This window comes from Phodopus roborovskii, unplaced genomic scaffold (assembly GCF_943737965.1).
Source record: "Phodopus roborovskii unplaced genomic scaffold, PHOROB, whole genome shotgun sequence".
NCBI classification, from domain to species: Eukaryota; Metazoa; Chordata; class Mammalia; order Rodentia; family Cricetidae; genus Phodopus; species Phodopus roborovskii.
Window position 1 is genome coordinate 39,085,992 of NW_026126511.1, and position 27,983 is coordinate 39,113,974.

A 27,983-nucleotide genomic window follows, 5' to 3' on the forward strand; every position below is an offset into this window, starting at 1 on the left:
CTCCTCTGCACAACTCCAAGGTTCCCCTGCCAGGCGGGCTGTGGGGCAGCTGGTGCCAGGCACTTTTTGAGGTTGCCTTGCAAACAAAGACGCATTTGGGAGAGGGGGATGCATCTGGTGTCGTTATTTCAGTATAAACTGCCCCCCACGCCTTTAAGGAGCATTTCATTGTATTAAAGCCTTACTTTTGGGTTGTATAATTATGGGCAAATTATGTCGGCTAAAAGTTAAAACAAGTCATTGTCATACATGAAAAGTCTGTGAGTGGTTAGATATTGTGGAACATCGGAGGCTTTTTACAATAGAAGGATCTTTTACATATTCTTTTGACTAAAACTCCTTCTAAATCTATACTGCTAATATTTGGGAGGTAGTGAATGAAATGTCACGTCTACATTTGGGAAAGGGAGTCACCATTTCCTGACCGAAAAATGTGGTGACCGATTGAATGTTGTACTCACACGGGAAATGTTAGCATGGTCCTGACTAATAATGGTATATGTTTTATCTACATTATTAATCAAAACTTTTAAAAGAAATCTGCCTCCCCATGTAGCCCAGGCTCTTCCTTCTGTCTTAGCCTTTCAAGTGTTGAGCTTACAAGTGTATCCTCCAACTTCCTGCTCATTAATCTGAGATTTTAAATAAGTTTGAGAGCAGGGCTTAGTGGTAGAGGCCTTGCCTAGCATGAGACCATAGTCATCCAGTACAGAAAGAAAGCACTGGATGTCCTGACCCCCCCCCCTTATACCTCATGTTTAAGCCTGTATTAAAGTATATGTAACTTTTTAAAAACCAACAGTGCTTCAAAAAGCAAGTTTTGAGTGATTACCTTCTTCCTCCCTTTTTCTTGCTTGAACTCAGTATAGTGCCAGCACAGGATGGTTTCTGTCCGGATATTTTCTAAGTGACAAACACTGCCTTTCAGTAACAACTCATTCCCAGAAATGCCAGTTCTCGCTTAACCAGCAGTCATGAAGAGGAGCGATTGTCATTCATTAAAAACACTGCAGCACCCCCTACTTCTTCGAAGACCCTTGCCTCCAAAGCTCCCTAAGTTGCCCTTATCTAAGAAGAAAGTTCGAACAGGTATGTATGGATATGCGTATTAAACTTCATGTGCTTTTTTCATAGAAATCCCTTGCTCTATATAATTCCTATGTAATTATGGTATGGCAACGGCAACCAATTGATCAACTCTATAGGTATGCTCAGTGATGGATCCTCATTTGTGGATTTGTCAAGTGTGAATTTAGTTTTGGATAAAATTTATTTGAAATCTTCATATCGATAGCTCTTTTATGGATATTCGTGGGAATGTGTGTTTAGGTAAATGAAACTACAAGTGTTCCAACGTACATGCATCCAGGATGGGACACGGCTACTTCTGTCTTCCTGTTTCAGTCCCACCCATGATATTAACAAGTGCTCCTCTCCTGGTCTGTTTAATTCCATGTCTCTTGAATTTTTGTGCCCCCTCCCAATAATTTCTGTAAGTGTAGTGTTGAACCGCAGTCTAAGCTAAAGAAGGCTGTGATGGGCTTAGCAGAGAACACAAGTCAGATGAATTTCCTTGATGTCTGAGTGTCCTTGGCTGTTCTATGTTTTAATAAAGATTTAATGTGACATAAATTATATGTCCCTAAAAGCAGAACATATAATCACAAAGTCATGTGTTTATTGGTTGATGAAAATGCCGAGAGCAGAGGCTTAAAGGAACCTATCCTATATCCATGTAGGGTGAGTGAGCATTTGTTAAGAGTTCACAGATAATGAAGATTGGCTTTATTTATTAAGCACAGTGCTAGGAAGTGGTGATAAAAACAGTTAATAAAGCCAGACCCTGCTCATCTTCTGTTACTTTCTGTCAGCTAGGAGAGAGAGAAAAAATCGTGAGTAAGCTTACCCTGTGCTATGTACCATAAAGATGAGCCAGTATGGGGGCTGGACAGGTGGCTCAGTGGTTAAGAACACTGCTCTTCCTGTGTTCTGTTCCCACCACCACATGGTGGCTCACACAGTTCCTGTGTTCTCTTCTGGTCTTGGCAGGCAATAGGCATGCATATCATGTTGGCAAAACCCTCACACATATTTTTTGAAAAGATTAAAGATAAGTCACTTTTATGATGTAACTTTATATAACACTATTACTCCTGTATTCCTGTATGTTTCTCTACTAACTATTGTATTTTCTGAAGCAATAATATTTTTTCACCTCCTGAATCTCCTCTACCACTTGACTCTATTGACTGTATTATTTTGATGCCAACATTTATATTGTGAGGTTTATTTATAATGTTAAATTTGTTATATTTTTGATCTAGGCATGTTAAAGATGTGAAAAGCAAAATATCCAAATCTCACACAACCATCATTGCCTCATTTCCATATCATCCTTTCCCTGTTTCTGTATTGTCTTGTGTTTCTACATTTACAGCCTATTCTTTAAATAGCACCCACTGTCATACAGACTGATAGTGCGTTACCAGTTTCTGTGTTGGAGATTTTCTGTTTCCCCTTTGGTTCATTGCCATATTCTAGTCACAGAATTTCTCAACCTTGGCACTACAAAGGTTATTTGCTTTTGGCATCTTGGAGAGTCTATGACCTTAACTAATAATGGGTATTTGAGATATTTGCTCAATGAATACACAAATATAGTGGCTCGAGTCTAATTGATAAAACAAACATTAAAACACTGAACAAAAACCTTTAAATAGACAGAATTGGAACATGGTGTTCATTGTACAGAATTCTTGATCTTGTTTCTGCTTTTCATCACCTTTCAATTAGCCACCAATGAGCTTCACAGGAAATGGAAACGTGAAGCAACAAGTCAAGTAGCATTGGATGCATTGTGTGTCTGGGTGCAAACCGACATAATTAGCAGATGAGAAGATGTTGGGGTAGGAACAAAACTTGGACCAGACCTTGACTAGAAGTAGGATAAAAGAGGAGACCATGTGGGTTTTGAGAGCAGAAGGAAGTACTGGAAAAGCTAAGATCACAGTGAAGTGATACAGTTAAAGGTGTTGGTACTTTTTTGCTGTTCTCTATCAGCCCAGGAGGTCCTTAGAGGTTAGTTAGAGAGATACCAGAGTCCCCTGCAGCAGACACTTCCAGGAATCCTCTACAAGTCCCACATCAGGTGGTCTAAAAAGGGAAATTTCATGTCCCTCTCCAGCCACCAAAAGGAGAGGGAGATTAAGGGAATAAGATGGCAATCCCTCTCTCTGAACCCAGACACGTTCACATGCAGAGAACAGGTAGTTGAGATGCCAGACAGAGAACTTTTGTAGTTTCCTACAGTTCTGCCACAATGAATCTATTCCCTCCTTAATGGAATGTAATGTTCATCACCATCCATTACATCAGTTAAGACACAGAAAAGTGACATGTGACATTCTGTCCCATAGGAAAGCAGAGGTGTATCTGATAGAGTGAGATACCCAAGAAGTCAGGGTCCATGGGTTTCTGGACCAAAGAGAGAAGAGCTCATAGTGGAGAGATAAGCATTCAACATCTTCTAGTCAATATCTTGTCCCTATGTCTGGAAGACTGCTTTTATATTTTCATTTGGCATTTAAAAATAATGGTTCAGAGACGGCTGACCTGAACAAGAGGGAGGTCATGAACCCCAGATTGATAGCTGGGAAACCATGGGACTTACCCAGACCCCCTGAAAGTGGGTCTCAGTTAGGAGGCCTAGGAAGTCTATGGGACCTCTGTCAGTGGAACCAGGATGTATCCCTGGTGCACAAAAGGACTTTGGGAGCACATTCCCCATGGAGGGATACTTCCTTAGCCTAGAGGCAGGAGGGAGGATCTAGTCCCTACTCCAAATGACTTGACAGATTTTGATGATCCCTTCTGGAAGGCCTCACCCTCCCTGGGGAGTGGATGGGGGATGGGATGGGGGGCATAGGAGGATGGGAGGGAGAGGGAATTGGGATCGATAAGAAAAAAAAAGTGGTCTTTACTTAAAAAAAAAAAAAAAAAAAAAAAAGGAAGAAGGAAAGGAAGGGAGGAAGGAAGGAAAGAAAGAAGGAAGGATGGAAGGAAGGGAGAGAAAAATTCCAGATAAGGAAAGCTAATGATGAAAGCCATTCCTTTGAAAATCACTTTCTCCATTTATATTACCAGAGTTTTAGTGACAACCGCCCCAAATCTCTCTTTATGTCTTATACCTTTCCGCACGTCTTGTGTTTCTCCCAGAGTTGCTCTCCATCCTTTGTTAAGTCCTTTGGCTGTTTTACTTTACATTTGTTTGCTCAATGTGTATTCCTGTCAGCCTGATGGAAGTCTCCATAGCCAAACAGGTCTGTTTCCTAAGGGTGAGTGAAGTGCCAGTGCAATATGGTAAACAAATTCTCAGGTTTTAGCAGCTTTGTGTGGACAGTCTGATACATAGAGGCTAATTTTACCCTCTCCCCTTTTCTTGTTTAGCTACTGCTAAAGAACTTGAGCAGTCCCATATACGATTATCTGGGGATGAAAGGGTATCAGTAAAAAACGAGGAAGATGTTGCTCAGTCACAAAGGCCTATCAGTATTCAAAGCATCTCTTTGGATCATGCCCACAAGACACGTGAAAGAGTGGTTAACATTTTACCACCACGCGGGCGCAGATCTCAACCCATCATCCACTGGAAGATTCCTCATAGTGCTGCTGGTTCCATGTTTATTCCAAGTTGTCTGTCTGCATCTTCTCGAGTTTTTAGGAAAAAACTACGCCAAATTAGAAGAGCCAGAAGGTTCAAGAAAAAGAAACACAAAAGAGATACATTTTTCATGAATAAGCCATTTTGCAACATTTTAATTCTCTCCAACCAGTTTGTGAAACCTTTACCCCCTTCTTACTCTAGGCTGATAACTTCTAGATTTAAGACACCAAGTGCTGAGTCTCGCCGTGTACCAAAGACTCCAGACTATACTCAGGAACTTCCTCTTTTGAGAGATGTAGGCGAAGCACCACTCAGCCCGATACCCAGTACTTTATCTATAATACCAGAGCCACAGTGGTCTGAACGACCACCACGTCCCAGCCTCCCCCTAAATAAAGTGACACTGAACATTGCTACTCTGCCGGCAACTCATACTCTGCCAATGCCTGTTTTACCAAGAAAACCTCCAAGACAGATTGCAATCGGTAAATAAAATTGAAACATGGTCTGTCATAGTGGGGTCAGTCAGAACAAAGGGAAGGGAAGAAATTCAAGGAGGTGGATGGCTCCTCCCCTCTGGGTTTCCAGAGTATTAAGAAGGAACCACCTTTTAAATTGACATTAATTCCTCAGCTTGGGAGCAGCAACATACAACCTAATCTTATAGAGGTACCTACCAGTGCCAACCTGGCTACTGTATAACATTGTTGAGAGCTCATCAGGAAACTCTGAAAATGTAGAAAGGTTGGTGGGAAGGTGCCCATAGTGCATTAGGTGGGGCCTGAAGTCATCTAGTGTAAATAAGCAGCAATTTAGAGGGCAGCCTAGATGATTCCTGAGCTCCTACAGGAAGTGCCGGTGGGTGCATCCCAGTCCATTAAGTGGTGAATAATTATGAAATCACCCTCAAAGGTATATAAAACTTGTCCTTTGCTTTTCTTTTTAATCTAGAAAATGCTGTAGAAAGTGGAAAGTTGGAAACGCCCAAACCATCTGATGGTAAATGCTGTGTTCATACCATTCTCTTAGAAATTGTAAGATTATTTTCTCTGGATACAAGTGTTTGTGTACGTGTGTAATGCCCACACATCTGCCCTACCTGGTTTCCAGTTCCCTGGATCAATAATTCGGCAGTTACTTCTTACATCTGGACGATGCACCAGACGTACTGATGTTGGGAATATAGACCCTAGTGCGTTCTTAGTCAAGGTAGGGCTGGTAGATGTGCAGTTAGGAGAATCAATTCTCACCACCTACCAGACACCATTCTGAGTACCTGGATTTTAGTCATCTAGCAAAAAAACAAAGAAACCCATTTTAGGGAAAGATTGCATTATTCTACTGCCAGAGGTGGTGGCAGAAACCCCTCATCTCATCACTTAATAGGTGGAAGCAGGAAGTTTGAAATTTCAGTGCCAGCGTGGGCTACATAGTGTGTTCTGTGCCAGGCTATAATAATGTCTAAAATATTACCCTATTTTGGACCTCACATTTATGTCTACCTACAATGTGATAGACATGGTATATGCCAGATAATTTATCATTATCAAGCATGCAAAAACAAAAGTAGCAGAAACAGTATTAGAATTTCCCGGCAGTTTTTAAGTAAAGAGTTCTGGTCCTGTCTGTTATCGAGTAACTTCTACAGTTAAATCTATGAAAAGATGCATAAATGAGCTATGGAAGGCACTGGAAAGTAACCCTTGCTGGCATGACTCAGGTGGCCCCATTCCCCAAACCTAGAGAAGCTTATGGGTTAGTAGGGTTGGTGAGCAGGGAGCAAGCTGCAGTCCTGTATCTTGACTCTGTCCCTCCTCCAGTGACCAGATTTCACTGCATTGCATTGTACATGTTTGTCAAGGTTTTTGTTTGTTTGTTTGTTTGTTTGTTTTTGTTTTGTTTTAAAGACTTGACTTTGATGGATTCAGAGTGAGTACCCTGGCTTAGAAATGTAAAACTGAACATTTTTGTTGTCATTCTTCTGGGAGGCTTTCTTTCTTACAAAAGCAACTGTGGATCCTGGGAAATGTGTTTCTGATAGAGCTGAGCCTATCAGGCACATACTTTTAATTCCAGTACTTGGGAGGTAGAGACAAGCAGGTCTCTGGGTTCAAAGCCAGCCTGGTCTACAGAACCTCCAAAAAAAAGTGCTTCTGCAAGTAATATAGCAAAAATGATTGTGGGATTAAACTGTATGGCATAGAATTTCAACATATTTTCTAACTGCAGTTTGCTTTATTCTTGCATAAACCTTATCTGATGCAAGTTAATACCCCTAAGGAACATGAAACTAAATTTAAATGCAGTTGGTCTCTACTTGGCTAACTGCTAGGTGACTTCGTATTTCCTTTCCTTCTCCATATGGAGTCTATACACAGAGGAAATAATTAACTTCTATAGGGCATTGGATCCACATAAGATGTCTCTAGGGAAGTTACATCTAAGCTATGCTTTTACGATACCCATTATTAATTTTGTCAACCAAAGGGTTGTTATTTTAATTTATAGTGTAGAATTTTTTGTTTTGTTTTGTTTGTTTTTCTAGACAGTGTTCTCTGTATTGCTTTGGAGCCTGTCCTGGAACTAGCTCTGTAGACCAGATTGGCTTCAAATTAATAGAGATCCGCCTGCCTCTGCCTCCCAAGTGCTGGAATTAAAGGCATGCACCACCAACACCTGGCATTTAGTGGAGAATTTTTTTTTTTAAATTATCTTTATATGTAGCTCCAAAAGGCAAAGGTATAATCTAAATTTCCAGGTAGAATCTATCAGTAAGCATATAGTTTTATTTTGGAAAGACAGTTTTGCAACAAGCAAGACCCCCCCCTCCCTCCATGTGGTACACAGACCAATCCAGACTGGGTTGATGAAGGATCTGAGGAATTGATTTAGGAAGATTTGGATAGCTAATCCTTTTGGAAACTTATTCTTGTGAGAGCTTTCATGTTGCTTAATCATCATACTAAGTCATAATACCCTGAAGTTCTATGTTTTGATTTGTTTTACTTAGTTTTAATTAAAACTATGAGAAAAGTGGACCCAGAGGCTCATGTTTTACGAGGGGAAGGTTTTAAGACTATTGCAGCAACACGCTATGAAACAATAATGGCAATGACCACCCTGGCCATAATAAACTGCCAAATATATGGAAGGAACGCACTTAGTCTTAAGGTATGTTAGATCTCTTTAATGGTAATGTCCTCTGGTGTTATCAATTGTTTTTATCTTAAGTTTCCCAATATAGCTTAGTTTCCATTCCATTGAAGGAGTCTTCTCAATTACAACAGAGATTTCTCCAGGAACATATGCAAATTACACCCGTCTAGGTTTGTCTCAGAAATTATACTGTTTTTATTTTTTTTCATCATTTAGGCTGATAAGTAGGGTTGAAATTGTTCATATCTTTAAATTGCCAGAAGCTTTAGCCCTTGTGTCAAGTCTTGTGTGAATCTGGTTTGCACTAAACACATTTTAAGATTGTTATGTGGTCTTTTAGGATCTCATCATTTGGTATTATGGTTTTTAGAATTACAAAGGTCATAGAACTAGCAAATAGGTTCAGCAAAACTACAGTCAATAAGGTCAACATGCAAACATAGACTGTGTTTCTATGCATCAGAAAAGGAGACTAGGGAAGAAGTTCATGGAAACAGATTGCCCACAGAACAATGAAAACGTGCACGTTGTCTCATAAAATAAAAATAATGCAGGCTGAGGAGACAGCTTAGTGGATAAAGCACTCACATTCAAGCCTAGGGACCTGAGTTTGAATTCCTATCACCCTCATAATGCTGAGCATGGTAGGGTGAGTATGTACCATGTGGTTCTGGGAAGAAGTGAGGGAATCCTCAGAAGCTCATGGCCAGTTAGCCTTCTGTGTGCAAGGTGGGACAAATAGACCATGTCTTGAGGAGGAAAGCAAAGATTGATACCCAAGGCTCTCCTTTAACTGCCCCATGTGTCTATACTCACACACATACACACATGTCCATCATGCATTCACGCAAAGAACAGTATGATTTAAGACTACATAGAGTTGTCATTTTCCTCGTCATAGATCAGAAAAGTTTTGACAGTGCATCCTGTAGTATTAGTATTAGAAAATCAAACTGCTCAACATAGAATTTACTGTTAATAATTAATATGTTAGTTTTTGTTACTCTCCTTTAGGGATTCTTTCTTCTGCATTGTCCAGACTTAACACCTGTGGCTTTTCAATTGATATACCTTAATTTATCATTTAATGACCTCAACCACTTTCCTGTAGACGTGAGTCCACTTTTTCTTGTCATTATTGCTATAATTTATTGTTGTAAATAAAAGTAGACATCTCATGGTATCCTGAAGATGCTATGAAATAAATACATATTCAATAGCATCTAAAAAGGTTTTACGTATTAGAAGTGAAGAAAGTGTCCCACAGCTTTCTTTGGAAATGTATTGACCTAAGCCCCAAATGCTATATTAAATCAAGCTAGCTTGGGTGGACCAAAGTGGAACAGTTTTGTCGGTACATGGCAGGATCATCTCACTCGTGACCTATTGCAGTATAGCTGCCTGCCCAAGAATGTACAAGATCAAGATGGTCTGCATTCCAGTGTAGGTGGGGGAGGGGCTTATAAGTCCCCACTCCTATCTGACAGTTGATGACTGCTGTGGGAGGGATAAATATGTCTTCCTAAGTGTATGGCCCTGGTAGGTTAACCCATTCCAGTGGATAGCCTCACAACCATGACCATATGGGCAATGCAAATTAGACTCAATAATAGGCTGCTTAAAACAAAAGGACATAGTGTTGGGGGGTGGATCTGGAGTTAGGAGGAGGAGTGGGAGTGAATGTGGTTGAAGTACATTTCTCAAAGAATTAATAACAATATTTTTAAAATGTTAGTGACCATATAACATTGTGACATGTTTTAATTGCTAGCAACTAAAGTAGGATAACCAGGCATTGGGTGACTTAATTTGATATCCTTTTTAATATAAATGAGGCATGATGAATAATTGGGACAGGTTTTGTTTATATTGTCTTATTCAGCATTTTACTGATCACGGGGTAACAGGTTGTTTTATGAAACAACTTTCAATGTATTGCTTTTAGCGAACGTATTTTTAGCAAATTGCAAATTGACTTCTCTGTTTCAAATAGTTTTTTGTTTGCTTTTTATTGTTTTTTTAAAAGATTTATTTACTAATTATGCATGCAGCATTCTGACCGGAAGAGGTCACCTGTTCTCATCACAGATAGTTGTGAGCCACCATGTGGTTGCTAGAAATTGAACTCAGGACCTTTGGAAGAACAGCCAGTGCTCTTAACCTCTGAGCAATCTCTCCAGCCCTGTTTTTTGTTTTTTGTTTTGTTTTGTTTTGTTTTGTTTTTCAAGACAGGGTTTCTCTGTGGCTTGGGAGGCTGTACTGGAACTAGCTTTTGTAGACCAGGCTGGTCTCGAACTCACAGAGATCTGCCTGCCTCTGCCTCCTGAGTGCTTGGATTAAAGGCATGCGCCACCATGATTTCCCACAGTCAGCACCATGCCTATTTCATAGCCCTTATTGTCTTGTGGAGTGAGAGCATGCACACATACATGTGTACTCCTGTGCGTGGCATAATCTGTGCTGATAAGAGCTATGAAGTCGTGTGCAAGTGTGCAGGACAAGGTGCTGCAACTTGTCCTACTTTACCTCTAATGCATGACACTGGGTTTATTAACTCAGTAAAGCTGTGTTAACAAGGATTTCTAGGAAATCAAGGATCTTGGTTCTTTACATTTATCTTTCTCCTGAGCAGATACAGGTAAGGAGTGTTTGCCAAAACAAAACAACAACAAAGCCTGTCTATCCACTGGAAAAGAGAATGCACAAATGCAAGGATATGACTGTCACATAAGGATGTGATGTTAACATGCAAAAGTGTGATTGTGATGTAGGAACATGATGTTAAAGTGCACATCTATGCTGTCTAGCTGTAGATGAGATATAGGGATCTTTAAAACAGACATGAAGAATCCAGGAGAGGGGCCTGTTTAAGAAGAAAGTGGCCAGTGAGAGGGAAGAGAGGATGGCAACACGGGTGTGTGACCATAATTGAAGTATATTATGTACATGTATTAAAATATCATAAGGAAACATGCTATTCCAAAACAAAACAAAACAACAACACAAAAAAAAAAAACAAACTTATGAATGGAAAGCTATGGACAGAAAGTAAAAGCACAAGAAAAAATACGCCCACAAATAGTACTGGGAAAATTTACAGGAGAAAACTAGAGTGACTGCTGTAACACAGATAAATAGACTTCAAGCGAGATATTAGTAGAGACAAAGAGGGAGAAAAGTCTAGTAGGATGATATATCATTATAAACATATGTAACAGTCTCATAGCCCACTTTCAATAATGCCCAGAACAACTAGGCAGAAGATAAAGAGCAGAACAGAGACTGGACAGCACCAGGTAAACCCCTGAAACAAGGCAACTGATGGTAGCAGAATCCCGAGTTCCCAATTTTAACAGAGACACCTTTCAAAACAGACCATCTGCCAGGCCCCTAAACAAGTCAGTTTCAATAATAAATTGAAAAGATGGAAGCCAAGCATGGTGACCTGTACCTGTAGTCTTCAGTGCAGGGTAGGCTGAGGCAGGAAAATTATTACTCTGAGAGCAGACTGGAAATACATAATGAAATTTAGTCTCAGAAAAAAAAAAACTAAAATGTTGAAAAACCATAAAAGGCTATTTTGGCTATAACCTAATGACATTGGAAATAAAGAATTGAAATTGACATTTCACTGATTTGTAGAAATTAAGCAACTCACTTTTCTTATTGAAAAATATTTTTCACAGAATACATATTTTGATCATGATTTCCCCCTCAATGTGTGCGTGTGAGCACACACGTACACACACACATACACACACACACACACAACACACACACACTGGAACCCAAACATACAGGCAAAGGACCAATAAGACAAAAAATGGCCAAAGAAAAATGTGAGTTTGTTTTGTGTTGATCAAATACTCCTAGGCATGAGGTATGCCTAAGTGTGGTTAATATACCCAGGGAAATTCCCTGGGAGAAAACTACTTTTTCCTTTGTCAGCAGGTGTCAGTTGCAGATAGCTTCTTGGTTAAGGGTGGAGACCTGTGTTCACTTTCCCATCTCGGTGCTGAGATGTTACAATAGCATGCATAAGATCTGTTCAAACTCGAGCCAAACTAAATTACAGTATGGAGAGCGTGGTGGGCACCAAGTCCCACCCTGAGCTGAGGCAATCATCATTTGATAATTGCTGGCTGAGGGAAAGGCAATTCTCACGAATGGTGTGACCCCTGGTAGGTCAACCGCTCTCCACGGCGTCTTTATACCCAAGAATAGTTGTCTCACACAAACTGGGCTCACTGGTTGGGGTGGAGTCAACACACGAATATGAAATTGCATGGGTAGGGGGGTGGAGTGGATCTTGGAGGAGCTGGAGAGGAGGTGTGAACATGATCAAAATTCATTGTATGAAATTCTCCAAGAATTAATAAAAGCATTATTTAAATGGGGAAAGTGGGCCCGTTGAAATTAGGGAAACAGAGCTTTACAGCCTCCTTCATGACTTTGATGTCCGGATTCATCCCTTAGTCATTACCCTGTGTCCCCCAGCCCCTCCTCTTTTCTCTAAAAAGTATTTAATGAGACACACAATATGTTTTTCTATACTGATTTTACCGTATTGGTTTAAAATGTTTATAAGACACACACATGAGGGTTTGTATACTTTTCATTCAGTTAACATTTGTTTCTGTTTCTGTTTTTCCTATTCCTCAGATACTTTGTCTTCAAAATCTACAAGTACTGAAACTGAGAAATAACCCTATCAGAGAAATTCCTAATGAAATTAAAAAATTGAAGTATCTCAGGAGTTTCTGCATTGCCTTTAATCTCATCAGAGATCTTCCTCCTGGGTAAGGTTGAGAATCTGAGGTGGACACAGAAGGGAATGATTTGTCTTTATTGCATTTAAAGTACTTAGTAAAGCATCAGTTTCCCTTTGGAAAGTGGCTAGAAGCATTTTGATTACTTACAAATCCTTACGCTGTTACAATTGGCAGACACACTTCTTAATATGGTATTTAAAACAAGCTTCCTGGCTACACAGGGCAGTTAGTATAGCGCTGACGAATACACACCTAAAGGCTCAGGTGCCTACTCACTGACAGTGATTTTGGATATGGAAAACACTTCACTTACAAGCAGGTGAGGGCCTGAACTCTTCAATGGCTGCTGGAGAGCCAGCATTCCAGGTAAAAAGCAAGGGTAGCTCCAGCTGAGATCCAAGTTTCACAGACTGTATGTACTGCGACGCTTTGGTGGTCATTGGACAACCTCCTATTTTATTTTACACGTTAAGTGCCTTGCCCGGCTGTAAGCAGGGAAGTGACATAATTAAAGTGAGGAGACTTGAAGGAAGGAAAGCAGTAAGTTCGGCTTCAAGTGGACATGTTGGTTCGTTGGAGTTTGTGTCATGGCTGTTATTATGACTTGGATTTCTTCTCTGAGATGTGGTCTTGTTAAATAACCCAGGCTAGCCCAGATGTGGTGATGCTCCCAGCCCAGCCTCCCGAGTGTGCAGCACTGAGGTCATCTTGGGTAGCGTTTTCCTCCATCAAGCTGGGCTCAGACAGTCTACACTCACAGGAGAGTATTGCTCTGGGGACAGAATTCTGACTCTTCAGGATATACTGACAAACAAGGAAGGCTGAGCACTCTTTTTTCTTTTTTCTTTTTTTTTAATGCTATACAGGGAAGCTTTCTTATATTTATTAAACTCATTTTCTCCAGCTCCGGTTTGGCGTTATACAAATACCTTAAGGACACAGTACAGTTATAAATACTTTTACGAATCCAAGTGTGACACTCTTGTCTCCACATATTTTAATTGGCGTCAATGTAATTAAAAATACACATTAAACACATGCTTGACACGCTAAACGTTGTGTAATCTCAATATCATAGAATACATATAATATACTGTACAGATGTGGAAAGTCTAACTAGCGTGTAATATTTTGTTTACCATGAACAGCTTATTAATGTGAAATGCTCATAGAGACTTTTGAATCCCAAAGTGCCTCTGAAATGAAATGCATTGCAGCAAGTAAGAACCACAGTATATAATGGAAATTTTGGTTGACCATGTCAGATCCCTAGATATTTTGGATAAATGTGGGAGAAACAGCAACATGCCGTGGGCTGATAGATGAGAGGGCATGGCGGAGACCAGGGTGAAGGGAACACTCGGTCTGTGCAGAGGCAGCCAGATGCACAGGGCGATGGCAAGAGCCAAATGTGGCAGAGAAGTCCAGTCAGGTGAAAGCCAGATGGCCAGAGCAAAAGCCACAAAGCACGATTATGGCCAGCCTGGGCTACATGAGACCCTGTCTCAAAAAATGAAGGAGATTGTCTTTTTCTGTTATTATATGCTTACATTTTTAGTTACGATTTTTGTGTGCTAACGCTGTTTTTCCGCAGCTGGGTTACGTGGGTGACTAAGATTTTCCAAAAGTGTGATGGGTTTTTTTTTTTTTTCACTGTATCTTGTCATCCCTAGCTAGATCCTTTTAGTTGCATGAGACCCATGCAACAGATGAGAACGCACAGTGCTCCCGAAGGCCAGTATCATAGATGCTGAACGCTTTGGCAAGCCACTCACAGCCTTGACGTCATTTTCTGTTGGAAAGGCTAGACAAAGTGCACTTGATTTCAAGAACACTACAAAGATCAAGGGAAAATATCTTGTAAATTGTTTTGTAAAGTCTTCCAATTATTTCTAAAGTCTTTCCTTTTTTCCTGAACCTACATTTCTACAATGAAATAAAATATCCAGATCATTGGAAGTTTCCCCCCATTTTATTGAAAATAGATTTTTTTTTCTCACGTAATATATCCTAATTGTGGTTTCCCCTCCTTCTACTCCTCTCAGTTCCTCTTCCCCTTCTTTCCCCTTCCATCTGGGTCCACTCCCTTTCTGTCTGCCATTAGAAAACAGGGTTCTAAAGGATAATAATAAAATGAAATAAAACAAAAATGAACACATTGGTATTGGACAAAACAAAGGGAAGGAAAAGAGCCCAAGAGAAGGCACAAGAAACTGTGAGACTCACTCACTTGTGAATTTTATTAAGGCATTAAATTGCAAGCCATAATATACACAGAAAACACGGTACAGGCCCATGCAGGCCCTATCTGTGCATGCTGCTCCCGTCTCTGTGAGTTTGGCTCCTGCTGATTTAGAAAGCCTTGCTTCACAGATGCCCTCCGTTCCTTGTGCCTTTTGCATTCTCCCCTCCTTTTCTGCTGGGTTCCCTGAGCCCTGGGGGGAGTGATGTCATAGAAACATCCTATGTAGGGCTGAGTGTTCCAAGGTCTCTCACTCTCTGCATATAGTCTTGCCATGGGTCTCTCTATTTATTCCTATCTGCTGTTGGAGGAAGCTTCTCTGACAGTGGCCGAACAAGAAACTGGTGTATGAGTATAGCAGAATACCATTTAGCAGTCTTTGTTTTTAGTAGAACAGTAGTATTTGTCTTCATTCCAGGGCCCTGGGCCATCTAGTCTCAGGTTCTTGGCTACCCAAGTGGTGTTGGATGTAGGTTGCATCTCCTGGAGTATTTCCTGGAGTGGACTTTAAGCTAGATCTGGTATTGGTTGGCTCCCCCTACGAGCTTGGTGCTTCTGTTACACTAGTGTATCTTGCAGGCAGACATCACTGGGGAATTGAGGCCACCGATGTTGAGAGCAGTGACTATTGATTGTCAAGTGTGGTTAACTCTTTAGGTTGGGATTTTTCTTCTAGCCTTCTGTAGGACGGGATTTGTAGACAGCTATTGCTTAAACTTGGTTTTATCATGGAGTGTCTTATTTTCCCTGTCTATTGTGATTGACAGTTTTGCTGGGTATAATAGTCAAGATTGGGGTCTGTGGTCTCTTGAGCCTGTAGCACATCTATCCAGGCCCTTCTGGCTTTTAGAGTCTTCATGGAGAAGTCAGGTGTTATTCTAGTAGGTCTGCCTTTACATATTACTTGGTCCTTTTACTTTGCAGCTTTTAATATTCTCTCTTTGTTCCATAAATTCAAGTGTTTTGATTATTATGTGTTATTATGTGTTTTTTCTCATCCAGTATATTTAATATCCTGTATACTCCTTGTACTTTGATAGGCATCTCCTTCTTTAGGTTAGGACATTTTTCTTCTATGATGTTGTTGAAAATATTTTCTGGACCTTTGACATGGATTTCTTCTCCTTCCTCTAGTCCTGTTATTCATAGATTTGGTCTTCTCATAATGTCCCAAATTTCCTGGATGCTTTGTGCCAGGAGCTTCTTTAGGTTTAACATATTTTTTTGACCCGTGTATTTATTCCTCCTATTGTGTCTGTAATGCCTGAGAATCTCTCTTCCATTTCTTGTATTCTGTTGGTGTTGCTTGCCTCTGAGGATCCTGTTCGAGTTCCTAAGTTTTTCATTTCCACATTTCTCTCTGTTTAGGTTTTCTTTATGGTTCTATTTTCATGTTAAGATTTTGACCTATTTTACTCATTTCCTTTCACTGTGTTTTCATAGATTTCTTTAAGAGATTTTATTTGTTATCCTTTAAAGACCTCTCTCATATCGGAGAGGTTGTTTTAAGGTCTTTTTCTTGTGCTTCAGCTATGTTGCAATACACAGGGCCTGCTGAAGAAGGTTGCTGAGCTTGGTGGAGACAGACTATTCTGGCTGTTACTGATTGTGTTTTTAACTCTGGCATCTAGACTTCTGGGTTTGGGAAGATTGTAATTCTAGGTGCTGATAACTGGTTTTGTGGGGTTCCCCCCCTTGATTTCTGTTGCCCTTCTCTGGTTCTTAGGAGAGTGTGGTGGCTGTGTGCAGCCCGGTAGTAAATTCTGCTGGAATCCTGATAAATATGGCCACTGGGGTTTCCAGGTATAATCTGTTTCTAGCCAGTGGGAGCAGACACTTAGGAATGGGGATGGGCTGGGAAGGGTCACAGGAGGGAGGAAAGCAGGGTGATCCTCCAGGATCTGCTTGGTTCCCTGGTAATGGAGGCAGAGAGTGGGGAAAGGCCACAATGGATGGTCTTCTACAGAGCTGGGAACGAGACTGGAGGAGTAGAGGGAGAGTGAAGGTCTGCTGTCAGCCTACCTGCTTTCCTGACCAGCCTAGCCTACAGATTCCCAGGAAGTGCCTCCTGGAGTTGGAGGCTAGGATGATGGGATAAGGGAAGGGAAGGAAGTTTGACGGGGAAGGTCTCTGTGATGTGATGAGGCAGAGAGGAAATCCCTGAGGCAAAAAATCAAAACTATGATTTTGAGTTGAAAACAAAGAGTAGGTAGTGCCAACATTTTCTTTACAGAGATGGAGAAGAAATTGGGGATGACTCCTGAATTGCAAAGGGTTACCTTACATCCCCCCTAATCAATACCGCCAGTTTCTCAGAGAAGAGGAGTTTAAATTAACTGGTGTTCATTCATTTATGATTTATTTGGTGAGGTGTCAGATAGATAGAAATAGTTGTACAATGGGACATGGGCCAAGAGAGGTAACTGACACATACAAGTATTGGCTCTTCCCGTTGAAAAGATTTGGAGAGAGAACTGGGCAAGAGGCAACATCTGGGTTAAGATTTCAAACACGAGAAGACAATGACCAGAGTCAAGTTTGGGCAGATGCTGCATAGTGTTTGGAGATACGTAGGAACTGTTCATTCATATACTTGTAACTAGTAAGTGGTGGGTCACAGGGAAGCGTGGGATGGGGAGTGGCAGGTTAGCAGCAAAAGTAATCAAGGGTGGGATCATGAAGATCTCCGTCTGCCATGCTGAAACAGTGGGAAGTTAGTAAAATCCTGTGCTCAGGATGCCTTAGCTAAAAACCATGCAAGCAATATTTCAGGTCGTTTGTGTAGGAAGAGGTGACTTTTGAGAACAGTACACACAGAACGGGTTACCAGGGATTGAGATTAGTATCATACTTAGATGTTCAATTCCATTCTTCAAGAAGCCATTTCTATTTGTGTTCCCCAGGACACACACTCATGGTGCTGTAGTTATGTGTTATAGAGGCATTATATCCTTAATTCTAACTGTGGGCACTTGATGGGGAAAACAAAAATCAAGGGGTTTTCACTAGGAAAGCCTCAATACAGTTGGGTTGAACAACATCCCTCAGAAGTCCAGGTCCACATACAATCTCAGAATGTGACCTTATGATTGTAATTATAATATGTAAATGAATGCTTTTCAAATTAAATGGGGTCATTCTGAATGAGGGTGGACCCTAGATGTGGTGACTGGTATCCTTGGAATAAGAACCTGGGAAGTCAGAGGCAAATGCTGCTACGAGCCAGGGAAAGCAAGGCCTGCAGGCAACCTTGGGAGCTTGGAGAGGTGAAGCCTCCACAAGGACCTGGCTCCTCCCACAGCTGGATACTGGAGTTGTAGCTCCTGAACCATGGGAGCTGTGGTGCTACTGTTTCCGGCTACCCAGAATGCGGTCAGGAAACTAACATAGAAACCAAGAAAACCCTTCAGATGATAAAAGGTTGTTAGCTGTCTTTTGTTAAGTGAGGCTTTGTTTTTTTCCCCACTCCAGTTATCTCCAAGCAATCTTCACGGACAGAAGAGTCACTTTTAGAGGTCCCAGGAATGTATACTACCCATAATGAAAAGACGTCGAAGCAACTCTCAGTGTCTTAGGAAAAAGCTTAAAGTCTAGATGTTATAATTCCCAGTGACAAGGAGTAGCCATGTTTATAACTTACTATTCTTTCTGTTTAAGGTTATTTCTCCTGCATTATCTTGAGGAACTTGATGTTTCCTACAATGAAATTCATAATATTCCAAATGAAATCCAGAAACTCAGGTATTTGCAAAGTGGTAGATACCCAGAAACTGATCTGTCCCACTGAGGATGTTTTGGTAATGATAGTGTTGAAGAACTTAGTCTTTTCCTTTGTTTCACTCACAGAATATGATATATGAATCATGGACTTTATTTTTTAAAGGTCATTGAAATATCTAGTGTGTAGTGTCTGCAAGACATATTTCCAATGATTTTTTTTAAAGTCAAATGGTGACCTTTTAATAGAATAACAAGCTATTTTTATCACCTTTTTGGTGTAGATATATATAGCTCTTATACATTTAAATATATATGTTGAATATATATTAAATACATATATATAATGTATAAATTACACATACATATGTTATATATACATATATATATAGTCAAATTCTTTTATAAATTAATACAAGTCCTGAATTTATTCATGTTCTATTTTTTTTTTTTTTTTTTTTTTTTTTTTTTTTTTTTGAGACAAGGCCTCACTATGCAGCCCTGCCTGATCTGGAACTTACTTTGTAGACCAGGCAAGCCTCCAACTCACAAAGATCTGCCTGCCTCTGTATCCCAAGTCCTGGTTCTAAAGCAATGTGCCACCATGCCTGGCTCTGTGTCTTGTTTTTATTATGAATTTACAATAATGACTGATAGGGAAGATTGTTTTAGTAGTTATCTCTTGACTAATTTGCCAGGATTGTCATAATCTTTAAGATTATTTTATGTAATTGCCTGTTTCTCCTTCAGCACACACAAGCACAAACTTGACACATTCATTGCAGTTGTCTTGAGTTATACAGAATTTTTGTTGACAGTGTTTACTTTCTGTTTTAAAACACACTATAGGGGCTAGAGAGACGGCACAGTAGTTAGTAGCATTTGCTGTCCTCCCAAGTTCAGTTCCAAACACCGACACTGGTAACCCCTGAAACTGCAGCTCCAGAATTGGATGCCCTCTCTAGCCTCCTAGAGCACTGCACACTCATCACACACACACACACACACACACACACACACACACACACACACGCGCGCGCGGCATGTGCGCGCACGCAAATATAAATGATAAAACTAAAATCTAAACCATTATGTATTCTTAATCTTTCAAATATTTAAAATATTTTAAAAAACTCATACTATCTGTGTGAGTGAGATTGTGTGCACATGAGGACAGGTGCCTGAGGACACCAAACACTGTGAATTCCCCGGAGCTGTAGCAGCCAGCTGTAGCAGGTGCTGGGAATGGAACTCGATCCTTAACCAGAGCAGCTGGTGCTCTTAGCCACTGAGTGGCCTCTTCCGCCTCTGGAATCTTACTTTATGTCTTTCCTGAGAATTTGTAACTCACTTCATAACTTTCATAATAATTGTCTCCAAGTATTACAAATTGTGTTTTTACACATAATATTTCTCTTATTGCCAATATTAGCTGGTTAAGGTCAATAAAGAATAAAAAAAGATGTGCTGTTTTAGACTAAATAAAAAAAAATCAAGCTATATCACCAAATTCCATATTAGTTCTCACTGCCTAGCCAAATTCCATATTAGTTCTCACTGCCTAGTTGGTTTCCTTGGAACACAATGATATCTTTAGCAAAATAAGAAAATGTCTTCCTTGGGTTTTCTAAAGTTTCTACCAAATTTTTTAGGTCTTGTGTAGTAACCTTTATAGTTTTCTAGGAGAAATCAGCCTGTTCATTGTTGTTATGATACATATAGTTCATTTTTTTTAATTGTCTTAGTCATGATCTCTATTTTATGATACATATAGTTCATTTTTTTTAATTATCTTAGTCATGATCTCTATTGCGTGAAGAGACACCATAGCAACAGCAACTCTTTTTTATTTTTACTTTTAAGATATTTATCGACTATATACAGTGTTCTGCTTGCATGCATGCTTACAAGCCAGAAGAGGGCACCAGATCTCATTACAGATGGTTGTGAGCCACCATGTGATGTGGTTGCTGGGAATTGAACTCAGGACCCCTAGAAGAACAACCAGTGCTCTTAACCTCTGAGCTATCTCTCCAGCCCAACAGCAACTCTTATAAAGTAAAACATTTAATTAGTGCTGCTAACTGTTTCAGAGGTTTAGACCATTATCCTCATGGTGAGAAGCATGGCAGCACGCAGGAAGATGTGGTGCTGGAGAGGGATCTGAGAGTTCTTACATCTTGACTCACAGGCAACAGGAAGTGATCTTTTTTTTTTTTTAACTAGGTATGGCTTGGGCATATATGAGACCACAAAACCCACCTCCACAGTTACACACTTCCTCCATCAAGGCCACGCCTACTCCAACAAGGCCACACCTCCTAACAGTGCCATTTCCTTTGGGGGCCATTTTGTTTCAAACCACATTACTTTCATGGAAGGAAACCCAGGAGGGTTTCTTTGAAGCAGACTCACTGAGCGAGCTCAATCGCCCTGCTTATGCAGCCCAAGAAGGGACATTTGGGACAATCACACCTTTGCCTCTTAGCACCAAAAACAGCAGTTGCTTTTCTGCACCCCTGTTGGAAATGCTCCTTGTCTGACATAGAAATCACCAAGGCTTGAGAGAGCAAATTATCCTGTCCTGGCTGAATCTGCACCTAAACTACAGCCATCACCTGAGATCACTGTGTAGTTTCTCGGAGTGTGTGGAATGCCCAGCTGCTGGCCCTGGCACAGGGGCACAGCCCATGGGTTATCTGTTTGATTCTGGTTTTTTTGATCCAGGCAGCCAGGACAGTGAGAATTCAGCAGTTGCTAAGCAGTCAAACTTCCCTGTTCTCCAAATCTTTCCTTAAAGGAGCACAAAGATAAGAAGTGCTCACAGTACACACCTAAAATGACATCATCAACATCAGTACTGACTTTAAGTGTCTTCACCATGCTTAACACTTGCCCATTGCCCTAAGGGCAGGCAGAGTACACGTCCATCTGTCTCATTTGCACCTCACAGGCTGGAAGGGCAGAAGAGGTCTTTCCACAGCTTTGTTTATTTATAAGGGTGGTTATCCCATTTGTGAATGCTCTCCATCAGAACCTAGTCACTTCCTGAAGGCTCTGCCTCTAGATGTCTTGGGAGTAAGTCTTTCATTATAAGACTGTAGAGGCATTCTTAGTGATGCCAGGAGCTGCCCTCCCAGCCCACCTCCATTTCCTGGCACAGACACAGGCTTCTAACTGGCTCTTTCATTATGGTCTCTTCAGACTTATTCTTAGTCCTGCTTCAGCCTGCATGCAGGAACCCCTCCTTCACTACCCCCATTCCGTGGGGGACTCCATATCTCGGTGCAGAGCTGGGGTATCTCTAGCTCTGTCCTGCTACCCCTCTGAACCTTTTCTCCCAGCCCATCTCCATTCCTTTGTGCCATGCATTGATCCACAAAGACAGGCTCTACCAAAGACCCCACAGCCACTACACTTGCTGAGGACCCAGAGAGGGCAACAGGAACCAAACAGCACAATACCTACCCAACAAAACATGACCAGATATCCACATCAAGAAACACCTCAACTCTCATATAACTCCAGATGCCTAGATTCCCAGTGCAAAAACACAAGCATGAACATCAGAGAAAATGTGCCTCCTCCAAAGCCAGCAACCCTATTGCAGTATTCCCTAAGAAAAGCAATTTAGATGAAGCCCTATAAAGTAGCAATTATGATTATGTTCAAGGACCTTAAAGAACATGAAAGTACCTTCATAACGACTGTGAAATACATTGAATACAATACATTGTATGAAATACATCGAATGAAATACATTGAATGAATACATTGAATGAAATAATAAAAACAATTCAAGACATTAAGGTAGAATTTGACAAAGAAATAGGATCACTAAAGAAAATCCAAATTGAAATAAAACTAGAAATGAAAAACTTAGATGTCAAACAAAAACCTTAGCGGTAAGCTTCACCAACATCCACAGATTACAAGATGTTAAAGAGACAATTTTCACATGTTGAAGACGAGGTAGAAGAAATGAATAGCTCAGTCAAAGAAAATTTAAAGTTTAAAAATTAAAGTTTAAAAAAATCCAGGCATAAAATACCCTGGAAATCTTGGAGACTATGAAAAGACCAAATCTATGAGTAATTGGTATAGAGGAAGAAGAAACCCAGGTCAGAGGCATGGAAAATATTTTTAAACAAATCATAGAAGAAAATTCCCACAATCTAAAAAGAAGAAGGAAAAGGAGGAAGAAGAAATATCTACCAAAGTACAAAAAGCACACAACACCAGATAGATAGGATCAGAAAACAAATTCCCCATGACACATAATAATCAAATCATTAAGTGTACAGAACAGGACAATAACTCAAAAAAGGACACTATAAGCTGGAAGGAAAAAAACAAAGCAGAACAAGAAGTCACATATAAAGGCAGGCCCATTAGAATTACACCCTTATGGTTTTCGGAGTCTCCACTGAAAAGTCAGGCATTATTCTAATAGATTGGGATAGGAGACAGGATCCGTCTTTCTGATGCATCCAAAGAGCACACCTCACCTTGAAGAAAAAACATCGCATCAGGGTAGAAGGATGGAAACAGCTCTTTCAAGCAAATGGAGCAAAGAAGCAAGCAGGTGTAGCTGTTTTAATACCTGACGAAGTAGACAACTGACAAACTAACCAAAAGTCATAGAGAAGGACACTACGTAGTCATTATAGGGAAAATCCACCAAAGGGAACGAAGAAGCTGTAGTACACACTGGAGAAGACAGCGTCTCCAACAATTGATGCTTGTTAAACTGGATGGCTGCATATAAGAGAATGAAAATAGATCCATATTTATCTTCTTGTACAAAACTCAATTCCAAATGGATTAAAGACCGCAACATAGGAACACACAACTTGAATTGGATAGTTTTGTGTCAACTTGACATAAGCTAGCATTGCCTGGTAGAAAGGAACCACAATTGATAATGTGCCTCAAAAGATTCAGTTCTAAGGCATGTTCTCAATTATTGATTGATGGAGGGAGGGCCCAGACCTTTGTGGGCAGTGTCATCCCTGGGTTGGTGGCCCTGGGTTCTATAAGAAAGCAGGTTGAGAAAGCCATGGGGAGCAAGCGAGGAAGCAGTACCCTTCCCTGGCCTCTGCATCAGCCCCTGCCTCCAGGACTTGCCCTGACTTTCTTCGATGGTAAATAGTGGAATAATGGAAGTGTAAGTGTAAGCCAAATAAACTCTTTCTTCCCCACAATGTCTTTTAGTCATAGTGTTGAATCAAAGCAACAGAAACTCTAACTAGGAGCTAATCTGAACCTGACAGAGGAGAAAGTGGGGAACAGACTTGAGCTCATTAGCACTGGAAAGGGATTTCTGGACAACACACTGATGGCACAGGCACTGACACCAAAAGTTAATAAATTGGAACCTTTTGAAATCCAGTTACTTCTGCATGGGAAAGGACACCAACCTTCTGACAAAGCAGCAGCCTCTAGAATAGGAAACTTCTTGCAGCAGATTGGATCTAACACAGAGATCCAAAACTATACAAAGTGCAGAGGGTGAGAGGCTTTGAGCACAAAGTCCTTAATTGGATGTCTTCATGAAACCCTGTCCCTCAAAGCTCAGGCTTCTATGCAGAAGAGGAGGTAGAAAGATTGTAAGACCCAGAGATGCTGGATGACTCCGAGGACCTTTTATCTTCCAGACAAAGCAGGACTGAGGCACATACGAACTCATAGAAATGTGCTGTATGCATAAGACCTGTGCGGTTCAAGCTAGACAGGGTCCCAACACAGAGAAGGGGATGTGCATGTGGGATCTCATTTCTAAACAATAACTGTTTGCAACTGATACATGCTAGCAAAGGGAAAATCAAGTTGTTACCAATGGAATCTCACTGGATACAGTAAGCACACCCCAGGGCAGACTCCATGCCTGCGGTTAGTTAGCCATCACCAAATGAACTCCATGTTTTGTTGTTGTTGTTGTTGTTTGTTTACTGTTTTGTTTGTGTGGGTGAGGGCTTTTTGTTTTATTTTGGCACTTTTGTCTTTGCAGGTGTGTGTGAGTGTGTGTGTGTGTGTGTGTGTGTGTGTGTGTGTGTGTAAGAGAAAGAGAAATAAAGATGGATGAGTAGAGAGGTGGGAGGATTTTGGAAGAGTTGGTGTAGGGGAAGAATATGATCAAAATATATTGTATGAAAATTTTTTTAATAAACAAAAAGTATAGGAATGTAAATGTTCAGATCATAGCAGTTCTCTGCTCCTGGCCCCTAGGTCTGAGTTGCTGGTAGAGGGAGTGTGTAAATCTGTCTTTCAGGACAAAATAAGAGCTTGAGGTTTGCCTCACATTTAGTTGGTCACAAGAAGAACAGTAGTCAAGCTGAATTTGAAGAGTTGCCCAGTTGTTTGAAACTCTGATCATATTTTACTTTGTCAGCAAGAGTTACCATCAGATAACCCAATTTGGAGCAAAGAGTATGTGAGACTAGTTTGTCCGGGAGAGTTCAGAAGCTCCCACCTGCTCAAATACCTAAAACTTGTTTGCCTGTAGAGCATTTTGACGATGATTTGGTGTTTGTATGTCTTTTTGTTTACAGAAACCTTTCTGTCCACTTCCAGCACTCATTAGAAAAGAGGTAAATGGCTGCAGGGAACACCGCTGGGGCAACGTTCATTCCCTTTGAGTGAAGGGCAAGGGTTGGTAGAGACAATTGATACAGTGCCAAGCAAGGGACCAAGTTACCGAGGAGTCAGAGCATAACATAACAGTGTATTTTGAGGTTACGTATTTCACTGTTTTTATTAGGCATGAATGGAAAACATATATTTGTGTTTAGTTTGTCTTTAAACATAATTTTTTCTGTATGTCACCACACTGTGCTTTTGTAGTATAACACTTTTAGTCTTCCTGCATATGTGGTTATTTCCTTTCCCGCGGAGATGACATCTGAAAAGACCCCCAAGTGTGTGCATCAGCTGTCCTGTTCACACAGTGCCCTTCTTTGCATGATGATATATTGGTTCAGGTGTTTCATAAGGAAATTCTCTTGATTCTAAGAAAATATTAAAATAGACATTTTATTGCCACCAGTTTTAGTGCCAGGTTTCTGCACCCGGTGCAGAAAGGTGCATGACTACCACAAATCACATGATTAGCTTGTAAAATGTGGCTTCTCTTCTGTACAGGTCACTTGACAAACTGAATGTGGACGGGAATTACATGACTTCTTTTCCACCTGGGATTTTAAGGCTTAATATGACCAAACTCCAGTTTGAAAATACGTTCACTAATTCTCATTTTTGGATTGAGTATTGCTGGAACAACCCCCAACGACTAACTCAAATTTGTTCTTTGTTCATTGTCAAAAATAATCTACATAAAATTTATGATTTCATCCCCAAAAAAGTTAAAAGGTTTCTAAGAAGGTGAGTAATTTCAAACACACTTTTTATTAAAGCACACTTCTAAGTATTTCACTAATACACACACACACACACACACACACACACACACACACACAGTTCTTCCTTTATCCATTCTTGCTTTGCAGGTATATATAATGTATTCTACATCAGTCCCATTTTATAACGTTCTTCAGTTATTCCTGAAGTGGATAGTATCTATGCACCCATTAGTTAAACTTCCTCTATTAATTACTAAGTACACAAGAAGTGATTCCGTTCCAAAATTGTTTAGTCCCAAGGGATATGCTTTGCTCCATTCCGCCCTGGGAAATACCAGGAGTAGATCAGGCATATTTTTTTCTTTTATTTTTCTTCTTTTTTTTTTACTATGTAAGTAAAGGGGATCATCATTATTGCTGGGACTATGAATTGTACAAATGTTTATAGTCTGTCTAAGTAAAATGGTTTCCCAGGAGCATATAAAAGTCTAATATTGACTCAGTAAAGAGATACATAGCATAGGTTTGATCATGATTGTCCCTCAGAGAACCATATGACAAAGTCCTTATCCCCAAGGTGCTGCTACTGAGAGATTAACAGCCTTTAAGAAGTGGGCCTAGTAAAAGATTCACAGGTCCTGGGAGACATACCCTTTAAGGGAATTGGGGGCTCCCGCTTCCTTTTGCTTTTTGGCCATAAGTGAGTGGTTGCTCTGCTACTGAATATGGCTCAGTAATAGTGTGCTTGCATAGTGTTCAGAAAGGCTTGCGTTTAAGAAGAGGAGGATCCCCAGCTTGACTTTTAAACTATAATGCACAGTGCACATATTCTTTTACATTAGAAAGCAGGCTCTTTGCACACATATTTAACCTGTTGTGCCATGGTATTAGGATTTAAGTTTTGACTTAATAGTAGGTGCCTTATCCAGATGTCAGTTCATCCGGATTCATTTTTACATTAGTGGAAACCCAAAATACCCACTTGACATTTCTTCTTTTCAGCACATCTCGATGTGACTGGTGTCATGGTCCCAAGTTTGGTGAAGGTTTTCGCATCATCCGATCCTGTGATATGTTTGGAGCATCACAGATTCCTATCATGTTCCATGTCTGCTCCCCTCCATGCTATCTGGAGATCAGGGAAAGCAGTTTTGTTTTAGAAGGTTTTCCTAGTAGAAGGATAGCCCTAAATATGGACTGGGTGAAAGAAAGGAGAGTGAGTGATGTATCCTTTTATTTGTAAAGTCCACAGACATTTACGTAGGAGTGGCTCGTCTCTTGGAGCACAGGTTCCTTCCGTGTGGAGACCTACAGGTCTTCACCCCTGAGTTCTCTCTGTGGTCCCTGTCGCTGTGAACGTCAGTTGTTACGAATTGTTGCAGAAGTGTGACTAGCAAAGGCCTTTGGAGTTCAGTGAGGATCTTTAGACTTTCCTGGAGAACATGCTTACAGTAAGGAAAACCTAATGTTCAAACGTTTGCAGAAAGGGCTGCATCTTAGGTCTTGTCTTTCCATGAACCCATATTTAATGACAGGCTAGCAGCAGGAAGCCATCACAGAGAACTCTGTTGTGAGGCCGCAAAGTATGTGTCCAGTGTTAGTGCATTTCTGTGGAAACCTATCCAGTGCCCACCATCTCAACTGAGAATAAAAGATTCAATTCCAAATCGGCTTTTTTTTGCATTGGTTTCCCTGCCTCTTAGAAAGCCAGTACCATCTTCAGTGGTTACCTTGGCTTTTAGCCCACAAAGCTGAGACTAACGCCATGGGCCATCACTGAATTTACCACAGCCATGGATGACAGCCAGACAAGAAAGCAGAGCTGACACAATGAGTGCCACCTGAAGTGGAACTCGAGTTTGTTTTGAAAGCCAGAAAGATGGCTCAGCAGTTAAGAGCACTTGTTGCTCTTGCAGAGGACCCACACTCAGTTCCCAGCACCCACATGGTGGCTCAGAAACACCCGTAATTGTAGTTCCAGAGGATCTGATGCCTTTTTCTGACCTCTGACCGCACCAGGCATGCATGTGGTGCACATAGACACATGCTGGCAAAACACTCATACACATAAAATT

The 27,983-nt window shown here is 40.6% G+C and overlaps 1 protein-coding gene across 1 annotated transcript; it reads left to right on the plus strand.

Moving 5' to 3' along the window:
• Window positions 1-451: 451 nt before the first annotated feature.
• Window positions 452-27,189, plus strand: Lrrc63 (leucine rich repeat containing 63). The gene is made up of 10 exons (XM_051195775.1): window positions 452-495; window positions 865-1,089; window positions 4,447-5,148; window positions 5,615-5,662; window positions 7,674-7,834; window positions 8,834-8,932; window positions 12,482-12,618; window positions 18,491-18,574; window positions 25,691-25,930; window positions 26,911-27,189. The coding sequence occupies exons 2-10, from the start codon at window positions 975-977 to the stop codon at window positions 27,149-27,151; spliced, it is 1,827 nt and encodes a 608-aa protein (XP_051051732.1). The 5' UTR covers window positions 452-495; window positions 865-974; the 3' UTR covers window positions 27,152-27,189.
• The last annotated feature ends 794 nt before the right edge of the window (window positions 27,190-27,983 follow it).